Raw genomic sequence first — 20,801 nt, forward strand, 5'->3', positions numbered from 1 at the left:
GCATGCCATCCCTCCTGTGACCCGGTGACACTGCTGTAAATCAATCAGTCCATCATGCGGGATCAACTGGAAATCTTGGACTGTTAACTCATGTTACAGATTCCCACAGCCTGACAAGATTATAACCCAAACAGCACACAAGACACAGCTCTATCACTGTATTCAGTTAAGTTACTGTAATGATCTGGTGTGATCGAGCTGTGCTGTTTGAGTGAGTGTATGTGTTTGAGAGAGAGGTACACTCTTTAAAAATTTAAAATAAAGGTTCCAAAGGGGTTTTTTGCCTAGGAGAACCCTTTTTTGGTTCTACATAGAACCCTCTGTGGAAAGGGTCCTACATTTTTATTTATTTAACTAGGCAAGTCAGTTTAGAACAAATTCCTATTTACAATGATGACCTACCAGGGAACAGTGGGTTAACTGTCTTGTTCAGGGGGAGAATGACAGATGTGTACCTTGTCAGCCAGGGGATTTGATCCAGCAACCTTTCGGTTACTGGCCCAACACTCTAACCACTACATGGAACTCAAAAGGGTTCTTCAAAGGGTTATCCTATGAGGACAGCTGAAGAACATTTCGAGGTTCCAGACAGCACCTTTTATTTGTGAATATAGGGAGAATTTCAATTGCATACTCCTCGCGTCCTCTCTCTTCTCTACTCGCCTCCATCTCAAAACCCATTGGATGAGAAAGCCAGAGGTCCCTTCCCTCTAACTAACTTTCTCCTCCAATGGGTTTTTGAGAAGGAGGCGAGGAGAGGGGACGCAAGGAGAGTGCAATTGAGATTCTCCCAAAGTCTACTGTTAGAGCCTGGGGTATGTTATGTTAAGTCAACAGCAGATGTTCCACTGTGTTCTATTTATTCAGTAACCTTTCTGCTGCTATCTCTGTCCTCAACACAATGCTGCGGCCCGTTCCTCCATCTGTCTCCCACCCAGCCGCTGCCTCACCATAGATCATTCACAGGTGACAGACTCACCACAGCCCTGTGCTATACCCAGCCTCAGTGTTCTCATAACCCTGTACACTAACCTAACCCAGCCTTCTCGCATAGCGCTGTATCCCAGCCCAAACTAACCCAGTTACACCCCAGCCCCAACTCCCAAGCTCCAGCCCCCTCCTCAGCCCCAGTCTAGCCCTGCCCAATCTCCAGTGATTAGACTAACAGCTTGTCTTGCATGTGTCTGTGCTCAGAAATCATAATTAATGACTACTCTGACACCACCATAATGTGGCCAACCCATTGATTTATGCTTTTTATGGCATCCACAGTGTTTACTGTTTAGAGTCACAAATAAAGGCGTTCTCCACGAAGGGCATGCAATGGCAGTTGGGTCTGCAACAGGAGGGCCAGTTGAAGCAGAGGGGTGTTAACCCCTACACCATTCGGCAGTACCACTCATTCCTGACTAGCCAGACTCAGCAGGTTAACGTTAATGCAACCCTCTCTGAGTCTAGAGACATTAGCACAGGGTTGTGTGAGGTTGCCCATCTTATTCACACTGTACACAAATGAATGAACCAGCAGTCATCCTGATAATTACATTGTATAGTTTTCAGATGATACCACCATTCTTGGTCTATTGTATTAGGCTGATACTACTGTGTACAGGTCAGAGATTCAAAGGTTTGTCAAGTGGTGTGATGAGCACAATTTCATCCTTCATGTAAAGAAAACAAAAGAGATGGTGTTTGACCCCATATCTGTCGGTGACCACACACCCCTGTGGTTGTCCACAATGCTAACATAGCATAGGTTAGTTCATACAAGTACCTAGGTGTACATATGGACAATGTGCTTAGCTAGAAGGTCCAAATAGAGAGTGTCGGAGTCCAACAAAGCCTCTTTCCTACATAGTCTCAGATTTTTGGAGTTGACCAGAAAATAATGTTCCTTTTCTATCATGCGGTTATAGAGAATATCCTTAGATATGGGATCACAGTTTATTTTGGCAATTTATCAGTCCAACTGAAATCTCAAATTGCATGCCTGATACAAACTGCCATGAAGGTCATGGTTGTGAAGCAACCGCCATCCCTGCCGACAATTTTTGAAAAGACCATTACCAGACAAGCGCAGAAAATTATTTGTACTTCATTCCATGAATAAGCGCCTCCCCTCAGGCAGACACTATAGGCTCCCTACATGTAAGCGTCATTCCTATGTCTATTAAATACCTAAACAACAAGATGTAAAGCTGAGCTGTGTTAGTACGCCATCACCCTCAGCTGGGTCGGGAGAACTCCGATGCCTCCGGTTTTCAGGGGCAGTGGTAAGAGTGCCTGTGATGCAAGGGAAATGTGCAATATGTATTATGTGACTATGAGATGTGTACAATGTGTATGACAGGGGTAATGTGCAATGTACAGTGGGGCAAAAAAGTATTTAGTCAGCCACCAATTGTGCAAGTTATCCCACTTAAAAAGATGAGAGAGGCCTGTAATTGTCATCATAGGTACACTTCAACTATGACAGACAAAATGAACAACAAAAAAATCCAGAAAATCACATTGTAGGATTTTTAATGAATTTATTTGCAAATTATGGTGGAAAATAAGTATTTGGTCACCTACAAACAAGCAAGATTTCTGGCTCTCACAGACCTGTAACAACTTCTTCAAGAGGCTCCTCTGTGCTCCACTTGTTACCTGTATTAATGGCACCTGTTTGAACTTGTTATCAGTATAAAAGACACCTGTCCACAACCTCAAACAGTCACACTCCAAACTCCACTATGGCCAAGACCAAAGAGCTGTCAAAGGACACCAGAAACAAAATTGTAGACTTGCACCAGGCTGGGAAGACTGAATCTGCAATAGGTAAGCAGCTTGGTTTGAAGAAATCAACTGTGGGAGCAATTATTAGGAAATGGAAGACATATAAGACCACTGATAATCTCCCTCGATCTGGGGCTCCACGCAAAATCTCACCCCGTGGGGTCAAAATTATCACAAGAACGGTGATCAAAAATCCCAGAACCACACGGGGAGACCTAGTGAATGACCTGCAGAGAGCTGGGACCAAAGTAACAAAGCCTACCATCAGTAACACACTACGCCGCCAGGGACTCAAATCCTGCAGTGCCAGACGTGTCCCCCTACTTAAGCCAGTACATGTCCAGGCCCGTCTGAAGTTTGCTAGAGAGCATTTGGATGATCCAGAAGAAGATTGGGAGAATGTCATATGGTCAGATGAAACCAAAATATAACTTTTTGGTAAAAACTCAACTCGTCGTGTTTGGAGGACAAAGAATGCTGAGTTGCATCCAAAGAACACCATACCTATTGTGAAGCATGGGGGTGGAAACATCATGCTTTGGGACTGTTTTCTGCAAAGTTACCAGGACGACTGATCCGTGTAAAGGAAAGAATGAATGGGGCCATGTATCGTGAGATTTTGAGTGAAAACCTCCATCCATCCGCAAGGGCATTGAAGATGAAACGTGGCTGGGGATTTCAGCATGACAATGATCCCAAACACACCGCCCGGGCAACGAAGGAGTGGCTTCGTAAGAAGCATTTCAAGGTCCTGGAGTGGCCTAGCCAGTCTCCAGATCTCAACCCCATAGAAAATCTTTGGAGGGAGTTGAAAGTCTGTGTTGCCCAGCAACAGCCCCAAAACATCACTGCTCTAGAGGAGATCTGCATGGAGGAATGGGCCAAAATACCAGCAACAGTGTGTGAAAACCTTGTGAAGACTTACAGAAAACATTTGATCTCTGTCATTGCCAACAAAGGGTATATTACAAAGTATTTAGATTAACTATTGTTATTGACCAAATACTTATTTTCCACCATAATTAGCAAATTAATTAATAAAAAATCCTACAATGTGATTTTCTGGATTTTTTTTTCTCATTTTGTCTGTGTACCTATGATGGAAATTACAGGCCTCTCATCTTTTTAAGTGGGAGAACTTGCACAATTGGTGGCTGACTAAATACTTTTCTGCCCCACTGTATATATTATGTTAAGTGTGTAATGACCAGGGTCTATTTTTGTATACAGCAGTCTATTCTCTGTATCCTAACTGCTATCCATTCCTAGGAGTGGGGGTTAGGAGAGGAAGGAGAGATTGAAATGGAAATGAGCTCGGCCACTCAGCCTGCCATGTAACCTTGATAGCGGCCATTGGGTCTTTGGCAGAGAGAAGAAAAAAGGTTCCAAGGATGCTATGGATATCTGTGTGCTCGGAGATTAAAATATCAGCCTATCCCCTCACACACCCCCGGGGACAAACTAACCAGGTGTCAAGAAGAAGGCTTTATCATTTAATTCAGACAAATCTACCTAGCAAACAGCACGGACACACACACAGTCTTGTATAACTTGGGACACACAATTCAGTCCGATTCAAAATCCTATTTTCCCTACCCACTAACCCTTAACCTAACACTAACCCTTACCCTAAAACCTAACCTTAACCCAAACCATAAAACCGAAGCTAAACCTAACCCTAGTTCTTAACCCTAATTCTAACACTAATTCTAACTAATCCGTAAACCCCTTAGAAATAGCATTTGACCTCCCCAGTTGGTTAAATTGCTATTTGTTTACTATTCTTGTGGGGACTTAAGGTCCATATGTGCACACTTACAGCCACACACACACTCCATCTCTCCCTCATTGTGGATCATTTTGAAGGGCATAAGTGATATGGCAAAATCTGACGCATATGTATCTATTTTAGTGCATATTACATCTACTGTTATATTAATACTGTACACACTTCACCTCATTGTGTATGGGACAGGCCCAACCGGCCGCAAGGTGGCGCTATTATTCATTTTATGTTGTTTTCTGACTAATGAGACCAGCCGGTAAAAAACTTCTCTCCCCCATGGACCGGTTTGTACATGAAACATCCTCCATTTAGGGTGCACAGGCGTTGATTTACTCAACTCATATGTGGGAAAAAAATCGTGTTTTTGTTTTTTCGGACAACTTCTGGATGTTGCACACCTCTTGCGCTTTTTGCTTACTCCTGGTTGAACACGGTGGGCAACATCAGCAAGTAACGTTAGCATTAGACACTCTAGCATGGTGGTTGAAAATGTTGTTTTATTAAGACAGTGTGCATATGTCCCCCGTTTTTTTCACCAACAAACCATTAAATCGAGCTAAGGAGGTTACGGACACAAGTGCAGCCTGAGTGGAGGATGTTTTACGTACGATCCGGTCCATTTGTGACACCCTGGGCGGCGGGGTAGCCTAGTGGTTAGAGCGTTGGCTTAGTAACCGAAAGGTTGCAAGTTCATATCCTCGAGCTGACATGGTACAAATCTGTCGTTCTGCCCCCGAACAAGGCTGTTCCGCCGTCATTGAAAATAAGAATTTGTTTTTAACTGACTTGCCTAGTTAAATAGTAAAGCGTAAAGTAAGATTACAAACGACGTAAATGGAATAATAGCGACATCATGCGGTCAGTTGGGCTAAGTATGAGAAAGCCTAACGTGAAGATGAAGCCCGTGTTACAGTTTTACATCTCGTGAACAAGATTTAGTCACCACCTTTCCACCAGAAGAGAAGACAGCGCTGGCTAGCATTTTCCATTCGTTGAGCTGGCCGGGGATGCTAACCGCAATGTGTGTACAGTGAATTTGAATTAGCTTTTTTTTAAAGCAGTCAATGGCCATAAAGCGTAGTTATAGTAAATATTAGCCACATCTACCGGGCTTTTGAGAGAAGATCTCGTCATGTTTGGTAGAGATGCGGAGGTCTGGCGCGCGGGCTGCCAACAAAGTCCGTCTGAAAAAACGCTGCTGTTTCCCCAGCTCTCTCGTTTGACATAGTCCGGGTAAGGACACTCAATGACGTCTAATAACAGCCAGTTTGTTATACTGTTTGTAACATATTTCATTATGTTGTGTGGCGACCTGGTCGCACAGAAATACAGGGGGTAACGTTATGCATGCCTGTCAGTCAACTGCTATGCAGTAACGTCAAGCTAAGCTAACTGTGTGGCTGTTGCAATAAGCTCTCAATTAGTTAACTGGCTGATTAACAGAATCAGTCGTTGGCTAACTAAGTCTGTCATCCAAGTAACCTAGTTCTATAAACCAGTTAGCTAACTTATCTTACATATTACAGTAACGTCAGTGAAACAAGTAATAAGGTAGAACGACCACTGTATTAGCTATAGCTACATGGCCAGAATATGTTGCTTTGCTGGTACATGTCAATCTCTGTATGTCAACTGTCACCAACATATGTCGCCTGACCATGTCAGGACCAAGCAGGACTCGCATAAGCCTTCTACTACTCAGTAGCCACAACTGCAGTGAGACCTTAGATCTGGTAGCACATGAATCAATTCATCTTTATTTAACCAGGTAAATTGACTGAGAACACATTCTCATTTACAGCAACGACCTGGGGAATAGTTACAGGGGAGATGAATGAGACAATTGTAAACTGGGGATGATTAGGTAACCGTATGAGTGCCAGATTGGGAATTTAGCCAGGACACCAGGGTTAACACCCCTACTCTTACAATAAGTGCCATGGGATCTTTAGTGACCACAGAGAGTCAGGACACCCGTTTGAAGTCCCTTCCGAAAGATGGCACCTAACACAGGGCAATGGCCCAATCACTGCCCTAGGGATATTTTTTTAGACCAGAGGAAAGGGTGCTTCCTACTGGCCCTCCAAACACCACTTCCAGCAGCATCTGGTCTCCCATCCAGGGACCGACCAGGACCAACCCTGCTTAGCTTCAAAACAAAGCCAGCAGTGGGATGCAGGGTGGTATGCTGCTGGCCAGGTTTTATCATGATCTGGTGAATACAGGTAAAATACACAATATTGCTGTTGTAGTAATGCAATTATTTACCTGTAAGTCTTTGATCCGAAGGTGATGACAAAGCTGAATCATGCCGGGTAAATTGAAAGCTAAGATTGTGGCGGGGCGTCACTTACCAGTCATGGACAGAGCCAGCGACCTCACTGATGCCTTTGTAGAGGTGAGCATGGTCCATTCTAAGTTTACCCTGAAAAAAACATCAGGTCAACGTAATTTTACAACCCTTTCAACACATATACTTCGTTACAGTGATGCAGTACTAGTCTTGTGGTGTTCTTCATTGATGTTGTGTCTTACAGGTCAAGTTTGGCAACACAACTTTCAAAACGGATGTCTACCCCAAGTCCCTTAACCCACAGTGGAACTCAGAGTGGTTCAAATTTGAGGTAAAATGTGTGAATATGACTTCTTGACTTATTTCTCTGTGAAGGAAGGTGTTTGTGAATAGCATAGGATTACAGGGTGAAGAAGCTGCAGCAGGGTGTAGCAAAGAATGTAAGAGGGGCACTTCGCCACTTTGTGGACTGGCTGCGCCACAATGTAAAAAAAACAACTATATTTGCCATTTTTGCTCTAGATTGCAGGAAATGTCAGTTACATGTGTTAAAACATGCTAAAATCTTTGCGCCCCTCCGGGCATCCCCCGTCCATCCCCCGGCCATACTCAGCAGCATCACCTTGTTAAAAAATCCTGGGGCGAACCCAGTAGAGTCAACATGATTGTCCTGTATTATTGTTTCCCCAACTTTGTCCCCCCTCCTCTAGGTGGATGATGAGGATTTACAGGATGAGCCGTTACAGATCACAGTGTTGGACCATGACACTTACAGTGCCAACGACGCAATAGGGAAGGTCTACATTGACATCGACCCTCTGCTGTCCAGCGAGGCTGCTACCGTCATCTCTGGATGGTTCCCCATCTACGACACTATACACGGTGCGTTTCTAATAGATACTGAACAAAAATATCAACGCAACATGCAATAATTTCAAAGATTTTACTGAGTTAAACATCCTTTAAGGAAATCAGTCAATTTAAATGAATTAATTAGGCTCTAATCTATGGATTTCACATGACTGGGAATACAGATGTACATTTGTTGGTCGCAGATACCTTAAAGAAAATGGGCCTCGCAATGGGCCTCAGGATCTCATCATGGTATCTCTGTATTCAAATTGCCATTGATAAAATGCACTTGTGTTCACTGTCCGTAGCTTATGTCTGCCTATACCATAACCCCACCACCACAATGGGGTACTCTATTCACAACGTTGACATCAGCAAACAGCTCGTCTGTGACGTCATACACGTGGTCTGCGGTTGTGAGGCTGGTTGGACATGCAACCAAATTCTCAAAAACAACAGCTTATGGTAGAGAAATTAACATTCTCTGGCAACATCTCTGGTGGACATGCCTGCAGTCAACATTCCAATTGCGTGCTCCCTCAACTTGAGACGTGTGGCATTGTGTTGTGTGACAAAACTGCACATTTTAGAGTGGCCTTTTATTGTACCCACCACAATGTGCACCTGTGTAATGATCATGCTGTTTAATCAGATTCTTGATATGTCACACGTGTCAGGTGGATGGATTATCTTGGCAAAGGAGAAATGCTCACTAACAGGGATGTAAACAAATTTGCACAAAATTTGAGAGAAATATGCTTTTTGTGCATCTGGAAAATTTCTGGGATCTTTTATTTCAGCTCATGAAACTTAAGACCAACACTTTACATGTTGTGTTTTATATTTTTCTTCAGTGTAATTCCCCATCTACCACACTATACACAGTCAGTTATATACTTCCACTATCTATGACACAAGTTATATACTTACCCATCAACAGTGCATGGCCACAGTGGTACTTTTCAGATACATAACCAGGCCTCTAAAGAAATACACAGTGTTCTCTGTGTAACAGCCTGTAAGTGCATGTTGTTCCTCTGCTGTAAAAACACTGCCTTACTAAAAGCTGTTATTTAACGGTATCTATCTAGTAATGATGATGTAGCGCCTGTCTTCCTGGTTTGAGAGGGGAGAGGAGTGTGCTTGTGAAGAGTTGGGGTTTCTATTAGAGGTCGACCGATTATGATTTTTCAACGCCGATACCGATTTATTTATTTTTTTACATTTGTAATGATGACAATTACAACAATACTGAATTAACACTTATTTTAACTTAATATAAAACATCAATAAAATCTATTTAGCCTCAAATAAATAATGAAACATGTTCAATTTGGTTTAAATAATGCAAAAACAAAGTGTTTGAGAAGAAAGTACAAGTGCAATATGTGCCATGTAAAAAAAGCTAACGTTTAAGTTCCTTGCTCAGAACATGAGAACATATGAAAGTTGGTGGTTCCTTTTAACATGAGACTTCAATATTCCAAGGTAAGAGGTTTTAGGTTGTAGTTAATATAGTATTTATTGGACTATTTCTCTCCATACCATTTGTGTTTCATATACCTTTGACTATTGGATGTTCTTATAGGCACTATAGTATTGCCAGTGTAACAGTATAGCTTCCGTCCCCCTCCTCGCCCCTACCTGGGCTCGAACCAGGAACACATCGACAACAGCCACACTCGAAGCATCGTTACCCTTCGCTCCGCAAAAGCCGGAATAACTACTCCAAATCTAAAAGCAAGTGACGTTTGAAACAGTATTAGCGCACACCCAGCTAACTAGCTAGCCATTTCACATTGGTTACACCAGCCATTAGGCTGATCGGCTTGAAGTCATAAACAGCGCTGTGCTTGCGAAGAGCTGCTGGCAAAACGCACAAAAGTGCTGTTTGAATGAATGATTACGGGCCTGCTGCTGCTCAGTCAGACTGCTCTATCAAATCAGACTTAATTATAACATAATAACACACAGAAATACGAGCCGTTGGTCATTAATATGATCGAATCAGGAAACTATCATTTCGAAAACAAAACGTTTATTATTTCAGTGAAATACGGAACCGTTCGGTATTTTATCTAATGGGTGGCATCCCTATGTCTAAATATTCTTGTTACATTGCACAACCTTCAATGTATGTCATAATTACATAAAAGTTTGGCAAATTAGTTTGCAATGAGCCAGGCAGCCCAAACTGTTGCATATACCCTGACTCTGCGTGCAATGAACACAAGAGAAGCGACACAATTTCACCTGGTTAATATTGCCTGCTAAACTGGATTAGTAGTTATAACTAGTGATTATGATTGCTTGTTTTTTATAAGATAAGTTTAATGCTAGCTAGCAATTTACCTTGGCTTCTACTGCATTCGTGTAACAGGCAGGCTACTCGTGGAGTGCAATGGTTAAAGCGTTGGACTAGTTAACTGTGCGGTTGCAAGATTGGAACCCCTGAGCTGACAAGGTGAAAATCTGTCATTCTGCCCCTGAACAAGGCAGTTAACCCACAGTTCCTATGCAGTCATTGAAAATAAGAATGTGTTCTTAACTGACTTGCCTAGTTAAATAAAAGGTATAAAAAAAAAGTTGGTTTTATTTTATTTTTAATAATCGGAAATCGGTGCCCAAAAATACTGATTTCCGATTGTTATGAAAACTTGAAATCGGCCCTAATTAATCGGCCATTCCGATTAATCGGCCGATCTCTAGTTTCTATGGTTCGGTGGTGTTTTTGTCTGGTAGTAATGTTTCTGTTCATTCTGTCCTCTCCTACAGGTATCAGAGGGGAGATTAATGTTCTGGTAAAGGTGGACCTCTTCAACGACCTAAACCGCTTCAGACAGTCCTCCTGTGGGGTCAAGTTCTTCTGCAGTGAGTCCTGGTTCCCTATGGGGATGTACTATAGTAGAGAGATCTAGTCACAAGAAATGGCTGATGATGATAATGAATGATGATAAGGTGTTTATGCATGTGTTAGCAACATCCATCCCGAGGTGTTACCGCGCGGCGCTGGTCCATGGTTTTGTTGAGGAGCTGGTGGTGAACGAGGACCCGGAGTACCAGTGGATTGACCGCATCAGAACCCCCAGGGCTTCTAACGAGGCCCGCCAGCGACTCATCTCCCTCATGTCTGGTACATAACCCAGCTATCTAACTTTCTCTACTGTGTGTGTGTGTGTGTGTGTGTGTGTGTGTGTGTGTGTGTGTGTGTGTGTGTGTATATAATATATATAGTGTATATACAGTGGGGCAAAAAAGTATTTAGTCAGCCACCAATTGTGCAAGTTCTCCCACTTAAAAAGATGAGAGGCCTGTAATTTTCATCATAGGTACACTTCAACTACGACAGACAAAATTAGAAAAAATATCCAGAAAATCACATTGTAGGATTTTTAATGAATTTATTTGCAAATTATGGTGGAAAATAAGTATTTGGTCAATAACAAAAGTTGATCTCCATACTTTGTTACATACCCTTTGTTGGCAATGACAGAGATCAAACATTTTCTGTGAGTCTTCACAAGGTTTTCACACACTGTTGCTGTTATTTTGGCCCATTCCTCCATGCAGATCTCCTCTAGAGCAGTGATGTTTTGGGGCTGTTGCTGGGCAACACGGACTTTCAACTCCCTCCAAAGATTTTCTATGGGGTTGAGATCTGGAGACTGGCTAGGCCACTCCAGGACCTTGAAATGCTTCTTACGAAGCTACTCCTTCATTGCCCGGGCGGTGTGTTTGGGATCATTGTCATGCTGAAAGACCCAGCCACGTTTCATCTTCAATGCCCTTGCTGATGGAAGGAGGTTTTCATTCAAAATCTCACGATACATGGCCCCATTCATTCTTTCCTGGTCCCTTTGCAGAAAAACAGCCCCAAAGCATGATGTTTCCACCCCATGCTTCACAGTAGGTATGGTGTTCTTTGGATGCAACTCAGCATTCTTTGTCCTCCAAACACAACAAGTTGAGTTTTTACCAAAAAGTTATATTTTGGTTTCATCTGACCATATGACATTCTCCCAATCTTCTTCTGGATTATCCAAATGCTCTCTAGCAAACTTCAGACGGGCCTGGACATGTACTGGCTTAAGCAGGGGGACACGTCTGGCACTGCAGGATTTGAGTCCCTGGCGGCGTAGTGTGTTACTGATGGTAGGCTTTGTTACTTTGGTCCCAGCTCTCTGCAGGTCATTCACTAGGTCCCCCCGTGTGGTTCTGGGATTTTTGCTCACCGTTCTTGTGATCTACAATTTTGTTTCTGGTGTCCTTTGACAGCTCTTTGGTCCTGGCCATAGTGGAGTTTGGAGTGTGACTGTTTGAGGTTGTGGACAGGTGTCTTTTATACTGGTAACAAGTTCAAACAGGTGCCATTAATACAGGTAACGAGTGGAGGACAGAGGAGCCTCTTAAAGAAGAAGTTACAGAGAGCCAGAAATCTTGCTTGTTTGTAGGTGACCAAATACTTATTTTCCACCATAATTTGCAAATAAATTCATTAAAAATCCTACAATGTGATTTTCTGGATTGATTTTTTTTTCATTTTGTCTGTCATAGTTGAAGTGTACCTATGATGACAATTACAGGCCTCTCTAATCTTTTTAAGTGGGAGAACTTGCACAATTGGTGGCTGACTAAATACTTTTTTGCCCCACTGTATATATAGTATATCATGAAAGTGAGTACACCCCTCACATTTTTGTAAATATTTTAGTATATATTTTCATGTGACAACACTGAAGAAATGACACTTTGCTACAATGTAAAGTAGTGAGTGTACAGCTTGTATAACAGTGTAAATTTGCTGTCCCCTCAAAATAACTCAACACACAGCCATTAATGTCTAAACCGCTGGCAACAAAAGTGAGTACACCCCTAAGTGAAAATGTCCAAATTGGGCCCAATTAGCCATTTTCCCTCCCCGGTGTCATGTGACTCGTTAGTGTTACAAGGTCTCAGGTGTGAATGGGGAGCAGGTGTGTTTGGTGTCATCGCTCTCACACTCCCTCGTACTGACTGGTCACTGGAAGTTCAACATGGCACCTCATGGCAAAGAACTCTGAGGATCTGAAAAAAAGAATTGTTGCTCTACAAAAAGATGGCCTAAGAAGATTGCAAAGACCCTGAAACTTAGCTGCAGCACGGTGGCCAGGACCATACAGCGGTTCCACTCAGAACAGGCCTCGCCATGGTCGACCAAAGACGTTGACTGCACGTGCTCAGCGTCATATCCAGAGGTTGTCTTTGGAAAATAGACGTATGAGTGCTGCCAGCATTGCTGCCGAGGTTGAAGGGTTGGGGGGTCAGCGTTAAGTGCTCAGACCATACGCCGTACACTGCATCAAATTGGTCTGCGTGGCTGTCGTTCCAGAAGGACGCCTCTTCTCAAGATGATGCACAAGAAAGCCCGCAAACAGTTTGCTGAAGACAAGCAGACTAAGGACATGGATTACTGGAACCATGTCCCGTGGCCTGATGAGACCAAGGTAAACTTATTTGGTTCAGATGGTGTCAAGTGTGTATGGCGGCAACCAGGTGAGGAGTACAAAGACAAGTGTGTCTTGCCTACAGTCAAGCATGGTGGTGGGAGTGTCATGTCTGGGGCTGCATGAGTGCTGCCGGCACTGGGGAGCTACAGTTCATTGAGGGAACCATGAATGCCAACATGTACTGTGACATACTGAAGCAGAGCATGATCTCCTCCCTTCGGAGACTGGGCTGCAGGGCAGTATTCCAACATAAGGACCCCAAACACACCTCCAAGACGACCACTGCCTTGCTAAAGATGCTGAGGGTAAAGGTGATGGACTGGCCAAGCATGTCTCCAGACCTAAACCCTATTGAGCATCCTCAAACGGAAGGTGGAGGAATGCAAGGTCTCTAACATTCACCAGCTCCGTGATGTCGTCATGGAGGAGTGGAAGAGGACTTCAGTGGCAACCTGTGAAGCTCTGGTGAACTCCATGCCCAAGAGGGTTAAGGCAGTGCTGGAAAATGATGGTGACCACACAAAATATTGACACTTTGGGCCCAATTTGGACATTTTCACTTAGGGGTGTACTCACTTTTGTTGCCAGTGGTTTAGACATTAATGGCTGTATGTTGAGTTATTTTGAGGGAACAGCAAATTTACACTGTTATACAAGCTGTACACTCACTACTTTACGTTGTAGCAAAGTGTTATTTCTTCAGTGTTGTCACATGAAAAGATATACTCAAATATTTACAAATTGTGTACTCACTTTTGTGATATACTGTGTGTGTTGAAGTCTGAAGTTTACATACACCTTAACCAAATACATTTAAACTCAGTTTTTCACAATACCTGACATTTTATCCTAGTAAAAATTATTTCTCAGGTCAGTTAGGATCACCACTTTATTTTAAGAATGTGAAATGTCAGAATAATAGTAGAGAGAATGATTTTATTTAAGCTTTTATTTATTTCATCACATTCCCAGTGGGTCAGAAGTTTACATACACTTAATTAGTATTTGGTAGCATTGCCTTTAAATTGTTTAACTTGGGTCAAATGTTTTGGGTAGCCTTACACAAGCTTCCCACAATAAGTTGGGTGAATTTTGGCCCATTCCTCCTGACAGAGCTGGTGTAACTGAGTCAGGTTTGTAGGCCTCCTTGCTTACACATGCTTTTTCAGTTTTGCCCACACATTTTCTATAGGATTAAGGTCAGGGCTTTATGATGGCCATTCCAATGCCTTGATTTTGTTGTCCTTAAGCCATTTTGCCACAACTTTGGAAGAATGCTTGGGGTCATTGTCCATTTGGAAGACCCTTTTGCAACCAAGCTTTAACTTCCCGACTGATGTCTTGAGATGTTGCTTCAATATATCCACATTTTTCTTCCACGTGATGCTATCTATTTTGTGAACTGCACCTGTCCCTCCTGCAGCAAAGCACCCCCACAACATTACGCTGCCACCCCCGTGCTTAACGGTTGGGATGGTGTTCTTCAGCTTGCAAGCATCCCCCTTTTTCCTCCAAACATAACGATGGTCATTATGGCCAAACAGTTCTGTTTTTGTTTCATCAGACCAGAGGACATTTCTCCAAAAAGTATGATCTTTGTCCCCATGTGCAGTTTTTTTATGGCGGTTTTGGAGCAGTGGCCTCTTCCTTGCTGAGCGGCCTTTCAGGTTATGTCGATACAGGACTCGTTTTACTGTGGATATAGATACGTTTGTACCTGTTTCCTCCAGCAACTTCACAAGGTCCTTTGCTGCTGTTCTTGGATTGATTTGCACTGTTCACACCAAAGAGCGTTCATCTCTAGGAGACAGAACGCGTCTCCTTCCTGAGCGGTATGACGACTGCGTGGACCCATGGTGTTTATAGTTGCGTACTATTGTTTGTACAGATGAATGTGGTACCTTCAGGCGTTTTAAAAATTGCTCCCAAGGATGAACCAGACTTGTGGAGGTCTACAATTGTTTTTCTGAGTTCTTGGCTGATAATTAATTTTTTTTCCCATGATTTCAAGCAAAGAGGCACTGAATTTGAAGGTAGGCCTTTAAATACATCCACAGGTACACCTCCAATAGGCTAATTTACATAATTTGAGTCAAACAGAAGCTTCTAAAGCAATGACATCATTTTCTGGAATTTTCCAACCTGTTTAAAGGCACAGTCAACTCAGTGTATGTAAACTTCTGACCCACTGGAATTGTGAGACAGTGAATTATAAGTGAAATAATCTGTCTAAACAATAGTTGGAAAAATTACTTGAGTCAGTAGATGTCCTAATCGACTTGCCAAAACTATAGTTACTTAACAAGACATTTGTGGAGTGATTGAAAAACATGTTTTAATGACTCCAACATAAGTGTATGCAAACTTCCGACTTCAACTGTATATATATTATACTATAGAAGTATCCTATAGTATTAGAGTATATTACATCAGAACGTGTGTGTGTGTAGGTGAGCTGCAGAGGAAGATCGGTCTGAAGGTGTTGGAGATGGGTGGTAATGCGGTGGTGGGCTACCTGCAATGCTTTGATCTGGAGGGAGAGTCGGGTCTGGTGGTCCGAGCCATCGGCACAGCCTGCACTCTGGACAAACTCATCCCTGGGAGTGCTTCCAACACCAACACACACCCCAACACTGCCCCGGCATCCAATGCCTGCAACTCCCCCTCTAAGGAAATCAAAGAGTGAGTATTGAACGAATGCATGAGCATGGTGTGTGTGTGTGAGAGAGAGAGCAAGAGAGTGTATGTGTTTGTGCCCTGCCTTTGGACTAACTCCTGTGTGTGTCTCAGTATTTCTGCCTTTCTCTTCATTTGTGACCAGATTTCTCTGAGGGCTTATGTCAAATTGACATGATCTTATTGTATGATTGTATTTGTCACATGCTTAGTATACACTTGCTTACTTGCGGGTAAATACAAAAAAAAATGCAGAGTTAAAGATAACAAATAAATACACAGTGAATAACAAATAAAAATACAGTGTGTAATTGTGTGGTGTCAGTATGCATATGTGTGTGCATGTTATGTATGTGTGTTGGGGTGTCAGTGTAAGGATGTGTTTGGGTAGAGTCCAGTGTGTGCATAGTCAGTGCAAAAAAAGGGTCAATGCAGGTAGTCCGGGTAGCCATTTGATTAGCCATTTAGCATTCTTGTTTAGAAGTCTTATGGCTTGGGGTTAGAAGCTGTTCAGGGTCTTGTTGGTTTCAGACTGCATTGGTACCGCTTGCTGTGCGGTATCTGAGAGAACAGTCTGTGGCTTGGGTGGCAGAAGTCTCAGAGAAAAATGTGACACCGCCTGGTATAGAGGTTCTGGATGGCAGGAAGCTCGTGCCCAGTGATGTACTGGGCCAAACACACTACACTCTGTACCGCCTTAGGGTCGGATGCCAAGCTGTTGCCATACCAAGCAGCGATGCAGCTAGCCAACATGCTCTTGATGGTGCAGCTGTATAACTTTTTGAGGATCTGGACCAATGCCAAATATTCTCAGCATCCTGAGGGGGAAGAGGCATTGTCGTGCCCTCTTCACAACTGTGTCGGTGTGTTTGGACCATGATAGATCCTTAGTAGCGTGGACACCGAAACTCTTGACACACTCCACTATAGCCTCGTCGATGTGCATGGGGAGTGATTGGCCCTTTCCTGTAGTACATAATCAGCTCCTTTGTCTTACTCACATTGAAGGAGAGGTTGTTGTCCTGGCACCACACTGCCAGGCTTCTGACCTCCCTATAGGCTGTCTCATCGTTGTCAGTGATCAGTCTTACCACTGCCATGTCGTTGGCAAACTTAATGATGGTGTTGGAGTCGTGAGCAGCTACGCAGTTGTGAGTGAACAGGGAGTACAGGAGGGAACTAAGCACATACCCCTGAGGATCCCTGTGTTGAGGGTCAGTGTGGCGAATGTGTTGTTGCCTACCCTCATGAAGCTCAGGATCCATTTGCAGGGGGAGGTGTTCAGTCCCAGTGACCTTAGTGCACTCGAAGCTCATCATTAAGCTATGGTGTTGAACGCTGAGCTGTAGTCAATGAACAGCATTTTCACATAGGTGTTCCTTTTGGCCAAGTGGGAAAGGGCAGTGTGGAGTGCAATAGAGTGCGTCATCTGTAGTGGCGGTATGTGATGTGGAGTGGGTCCAGACTGGGTTAGGGAGAAGTTTAACATTTCAGTGAAGACACTTGCCATCTGGTCAGCGCATGCTCTGAGTATGTGTCCTGGTAATCCACCTTTTGAGTGTTAACTTGTTTAAAGGTCTTACTCACATCGGCTATGGTAGCATGATTACACAGTTGTCCGGAACAGCTGGTGCTTCCAAGCATGGTTCAGTGTTGCTTACCTCGAAACAAGCATAGAAGGCATTTAGATTAGATCGTCTGGTAGGCTCGTGTCACTGGGCAGCTAGTGGGTGAGTTTCCCTTTGTAATCCGTGGTAGTTTGCCAGCCCTGCCACATCCGACGAGTGTCAGAGCTGGTGTAGTAGGGTTAGATCTTAGTCCTGTATTGATGTTTTTCCTGTTTGGTGGTTTGTCGGAAGGTGTACCGGGATTTATAAAAAGCATCTGGGTTAGTTTCCCACTCCCTGAAAGTGGGAGCTCTAGCCTTTAGCTCAGTGTGGATGTTGCCTGTAATCCATGGCTTCTGGTTAGGATACGTACATGCGTACGGTTACTGTGGGGACGACGTCGTTGATGCACTTATTAATGAAGCCTGTGACTGAAACTCCTCAATGTCATCCGGTGAATCCCGGAACATATCCCAGAATGGCTAGCCAGGAAAGATCTTGTCTTTCTCCCTATATAGCTCAGTGTTTTCTCCTTCGCTAAACTAGTTTAATGAGTTTACATTTGTCATATTTACGGATCCCATACAAGTTTCTAATTAAGGCACATGAACGTTCACATGTTCAAGAAGGCATTTCTGTCCCCCCAAAAATGTATATGTATTTTTTCCAACAGCCCTACTGTGAAGTAGGAACTAACGTCAAACGCCCCTTATGAGACGTCCTGTCACACTTGGGGTTTGTGTGTGTGTGTGTTATATCATGTGACAAAGCTATAGTATATGCCATATTTGAGATATGCACATGGACACAGCCCCCTTCCCTTGTGTCTGTCTTTTTGTCTGTTTCTAATGGCTCTACTCTCTTTGCATTTGCATGTTAGTGCTGTTCTCTCTCTCATTTGACTGTGTGTGTGTGTCTGAGGGCTGTGCATGAGCTTGTTCCTGCTAGTATGGTTGGAGGAAGGTGGGGTGGATGAATGGAGAGAGAAAAGAAGGTAGGGTGGGTGCCGGTGCAAGCATTTTCTTTAGCTGCAGCATGTGGTGTTATGGGTGTTATAATGCAAAAGGAGGGGGTAGACAACCTCTCCTCTTTATTTTTTATTGTCTTTTCTTGTGCTCTATTTTTCTTTGCTGCAATGTTGTGGTGTGTTGTGTTTCTCTTCTTCTCTGCCTCTGCTGCACATGGATTGGCTCTTCTCTTGCTGTATGCGTTTGGATTGGTCCACTGTCCGTCTCTACATGGTGATTGATTCAGGTCTCCTCTGGCCCACGGATGTCGCTCCAGCCACAACAGCCCTGTCCACTCAGCCTGCAGCTCTCAGAGACTGTCCCACTCCCAGAACTTCTCTGTCTCTGTCCCTACTCTGGTCTTTACTGGTACGGACAGAGAAAAATAGCGAGAGGGAGGGAGGGAGAGCAGGAAGGCTCTTCCCTGAGAGGGAGGGAGTCCCAGAATCTGTGTTCCTACATGGTTCTTCACTCGTACATAGAAAGGGAGCGATTATAAAAGAGAAATAAGGAGATAGACATAGAAGAGCGAGGTAAACTGAGGGAAAAGGGAGAGCAATAGAGCATGAGACAGAGAAACTAATGGATAGCCATCGGTGAGATAGTTACCACAAAAATCAACCTCTGAGCCCATTCTTCCTTGCCATTGGATGAGATTGTGACATCACCAGCCCCAAACACTTCCTCTTCTTGTGTCCCCCGTAGCCAATCATAGAGCCCCTGCCCAATCAGATCCATCCCTTCCACCTGTCCTAATTTTGCCTGATTCTATGTAGTTCTTTCCCAAATTCCGTTCTGCTCACAAAAACATTGGATGTTCTGAAACGGCACAGGAATGCACATCTCTGTGTTTACACCACAACAGGAGACCACGTTTGAGGTCTGGGAAAAATGAAACATGTTAAAGTTTTGTGTGTAGTTACCCTTTAATGCAAGTGCAAACCAGAAAGAGACCGTTGTTTGGTGAGTGGTGTTTCTGTTAGTGCTCATGTGATTGCAGGGTTTGCAAAACAAATGGCCACTGGATTGATTTAAATGATCATGATATCATTCTGTCTGGTAGGCATAGGCTACATTTAATTGAAAAGGTTTTTGGGAAAGTCTTTCCATCTCTACCAGAAGATTGTTATCATTAGCTTCATCGCCAACGGCTACACAAAGTGTAGACATGCATGCGCACTGCACACATACACAGAGATGTGCATTCCTGTGCCGTTTCAGAAAGTTTCTGAAACAGCACTTCATTTCATGTCTTATGATTAACTTGGGCAAATTAATGCATTTTCTAGTACCGTAAGTTCAATAAATGTATGAATATTCATTATATTCCGTTTTAATGTCTGGATTCTGAGATCCTGTCCAATGCAGATTTTTTAGGGCCCCAAGCATCTACCTTAGTTCAGTTCAATCAACTATATTTGTCTCCAAGGGGCAGTCACCCTGGAGTCTGTTGGCCTCAATTCCTTTTCAATTCCAATTCAGGAAACTACTCATCCCTTTAGTGTTGTTGGGTTGGCCCATGTTGTGTTGTGTGTTTCTGCCATGCTTTCCTCCTCAGTTCTATATATCTGTGTGTGCTTCTGTTTACGCTTCATGTGCTTGGCTTTTTAGTTCTGCAGCCCAGTCATTTGCACTCCACATACCTCTCTCACACATACATACATACATACACACACACACACACACGGTGAGGTGACTGATGTGCGTGTGTGTGTTCTCCTGGCAGGCCCGTGTTCAGTGAGGACCCAACCCACCCCCTCTCTGTCCCTCCCACCCCTCTCAGAACACTTCCTTCCTCTTCCTCTCCTCCTCCCTTCTCTCCATCCAAGCTATGCAGTCGCCAGTCCTCCTCCTCAGACACAGACCTCAGTCTGACGCCCAAGATGGGTAAGACCCCACCACCCTCCTCACCCTTCCTCACACTCTGTCTGCTCCTTTCCTCACCCCCCACTCTGGACCTGACTGTTTAATTTTTCCATCCCATTTCCTTATTTAATTGATATATTTCAAGTCATTGTGTTAGAAACACACACACACAGCAGCTGTGGACCATAGATTTCTGGGGTTGACCACGTCATAACCCGTACACCCCCTAGGGCATGACATGGTTCCCCTTACTGGTGGAAATACACCCTAGGAACCCCCCTTCCTTCCTCTCTTCTCTACTCCCTTCTTCCTAAAGGATTTGTATTTTCCTTCCTTATGTTTTCCTGTCAGGTTTAAGATCTTGTGACTTACCTCCGCTGTCCCTTTCTTCTCTGCTTTTCTTGATGTCTTGTTTTTTGACTCACCTCTCTCCTCTCCCCACCTGCCTCT

At 43.6% G+C, this 20,801-nt stretch overlaps 1 protein-coding gene across 12 annotated transcripts in view; it reads left to right on the top strand.

Annotated features, from left to right (window-relative positions):
* Window positions 1-4,824: 4,824 nt before the first annotated feature.
* Window positions 4,825-20,801, top strand: part of c2cd5 (C2 calcium dependent domain containing 5) — a 59,262-nt gene continuing 43,285 nt past the window's right edge. For 4 of the 12 annotated variants that reach the window (XM_021572234.2, XM_021572257.2, XM_021572296.2 and 1 more), the window contains exons 1-8: window positions 4,825-5,797; window positions 6,854-6,962; window positions 7,102-7,188; window positions 7,568-7,739; window positions 10,485-10,580; window positions 10,687-10,842; window positions 15,646-15,877; window positions 20,212-20,372. In XM_021572234.2, coding sequence (XP_021427909.2) covers window positions 6,873-6,962; window positions 7,102-7,188; window positions 7,568-7,739; window positions 10,485-10,580; window positions 10,687-10,842; window positions 15,646-15,877; window positions 20,212-20,372 — 994 coding nt within the window. In that variant the 5' untranslated portion in view covers window positions 4,825-5,797; window positions 6,854-6,872. Of the gene's footprint in view, window positions 5,798-6,839; window positions 6,963-7,101; window positions 7,189-7,567; window positions 7,740-10,484; window positions 10,581-10,686; window positions 10,843-15,645; window positions 15,878-18,732; window positions 18,855-20,211; window positions 20,373-20,801 lie in introns of all 12 variants that reach the window. The other 8 variants (XM_021572266.2, XM_021572320.2, XM_021572329.2 and 5 more) reach the window with 4 other exon arrangements.

The sequence above is a fragment of the Oncorhynchus mykiss genome, chromosome 2 (genome assembly GCF_013265735.2).
Source record: "Oncorhynchus mykiss isolate Arlee chromosome 2, USDA_OmykA_1.1, whole genome shotgun sequence".
NCBI lineage: Eukaryota > Metazoa > Chordata > Actinopteri > Salmoniformes > Salmonidae > Oncorhynchus > Oncorhynchus mykiss.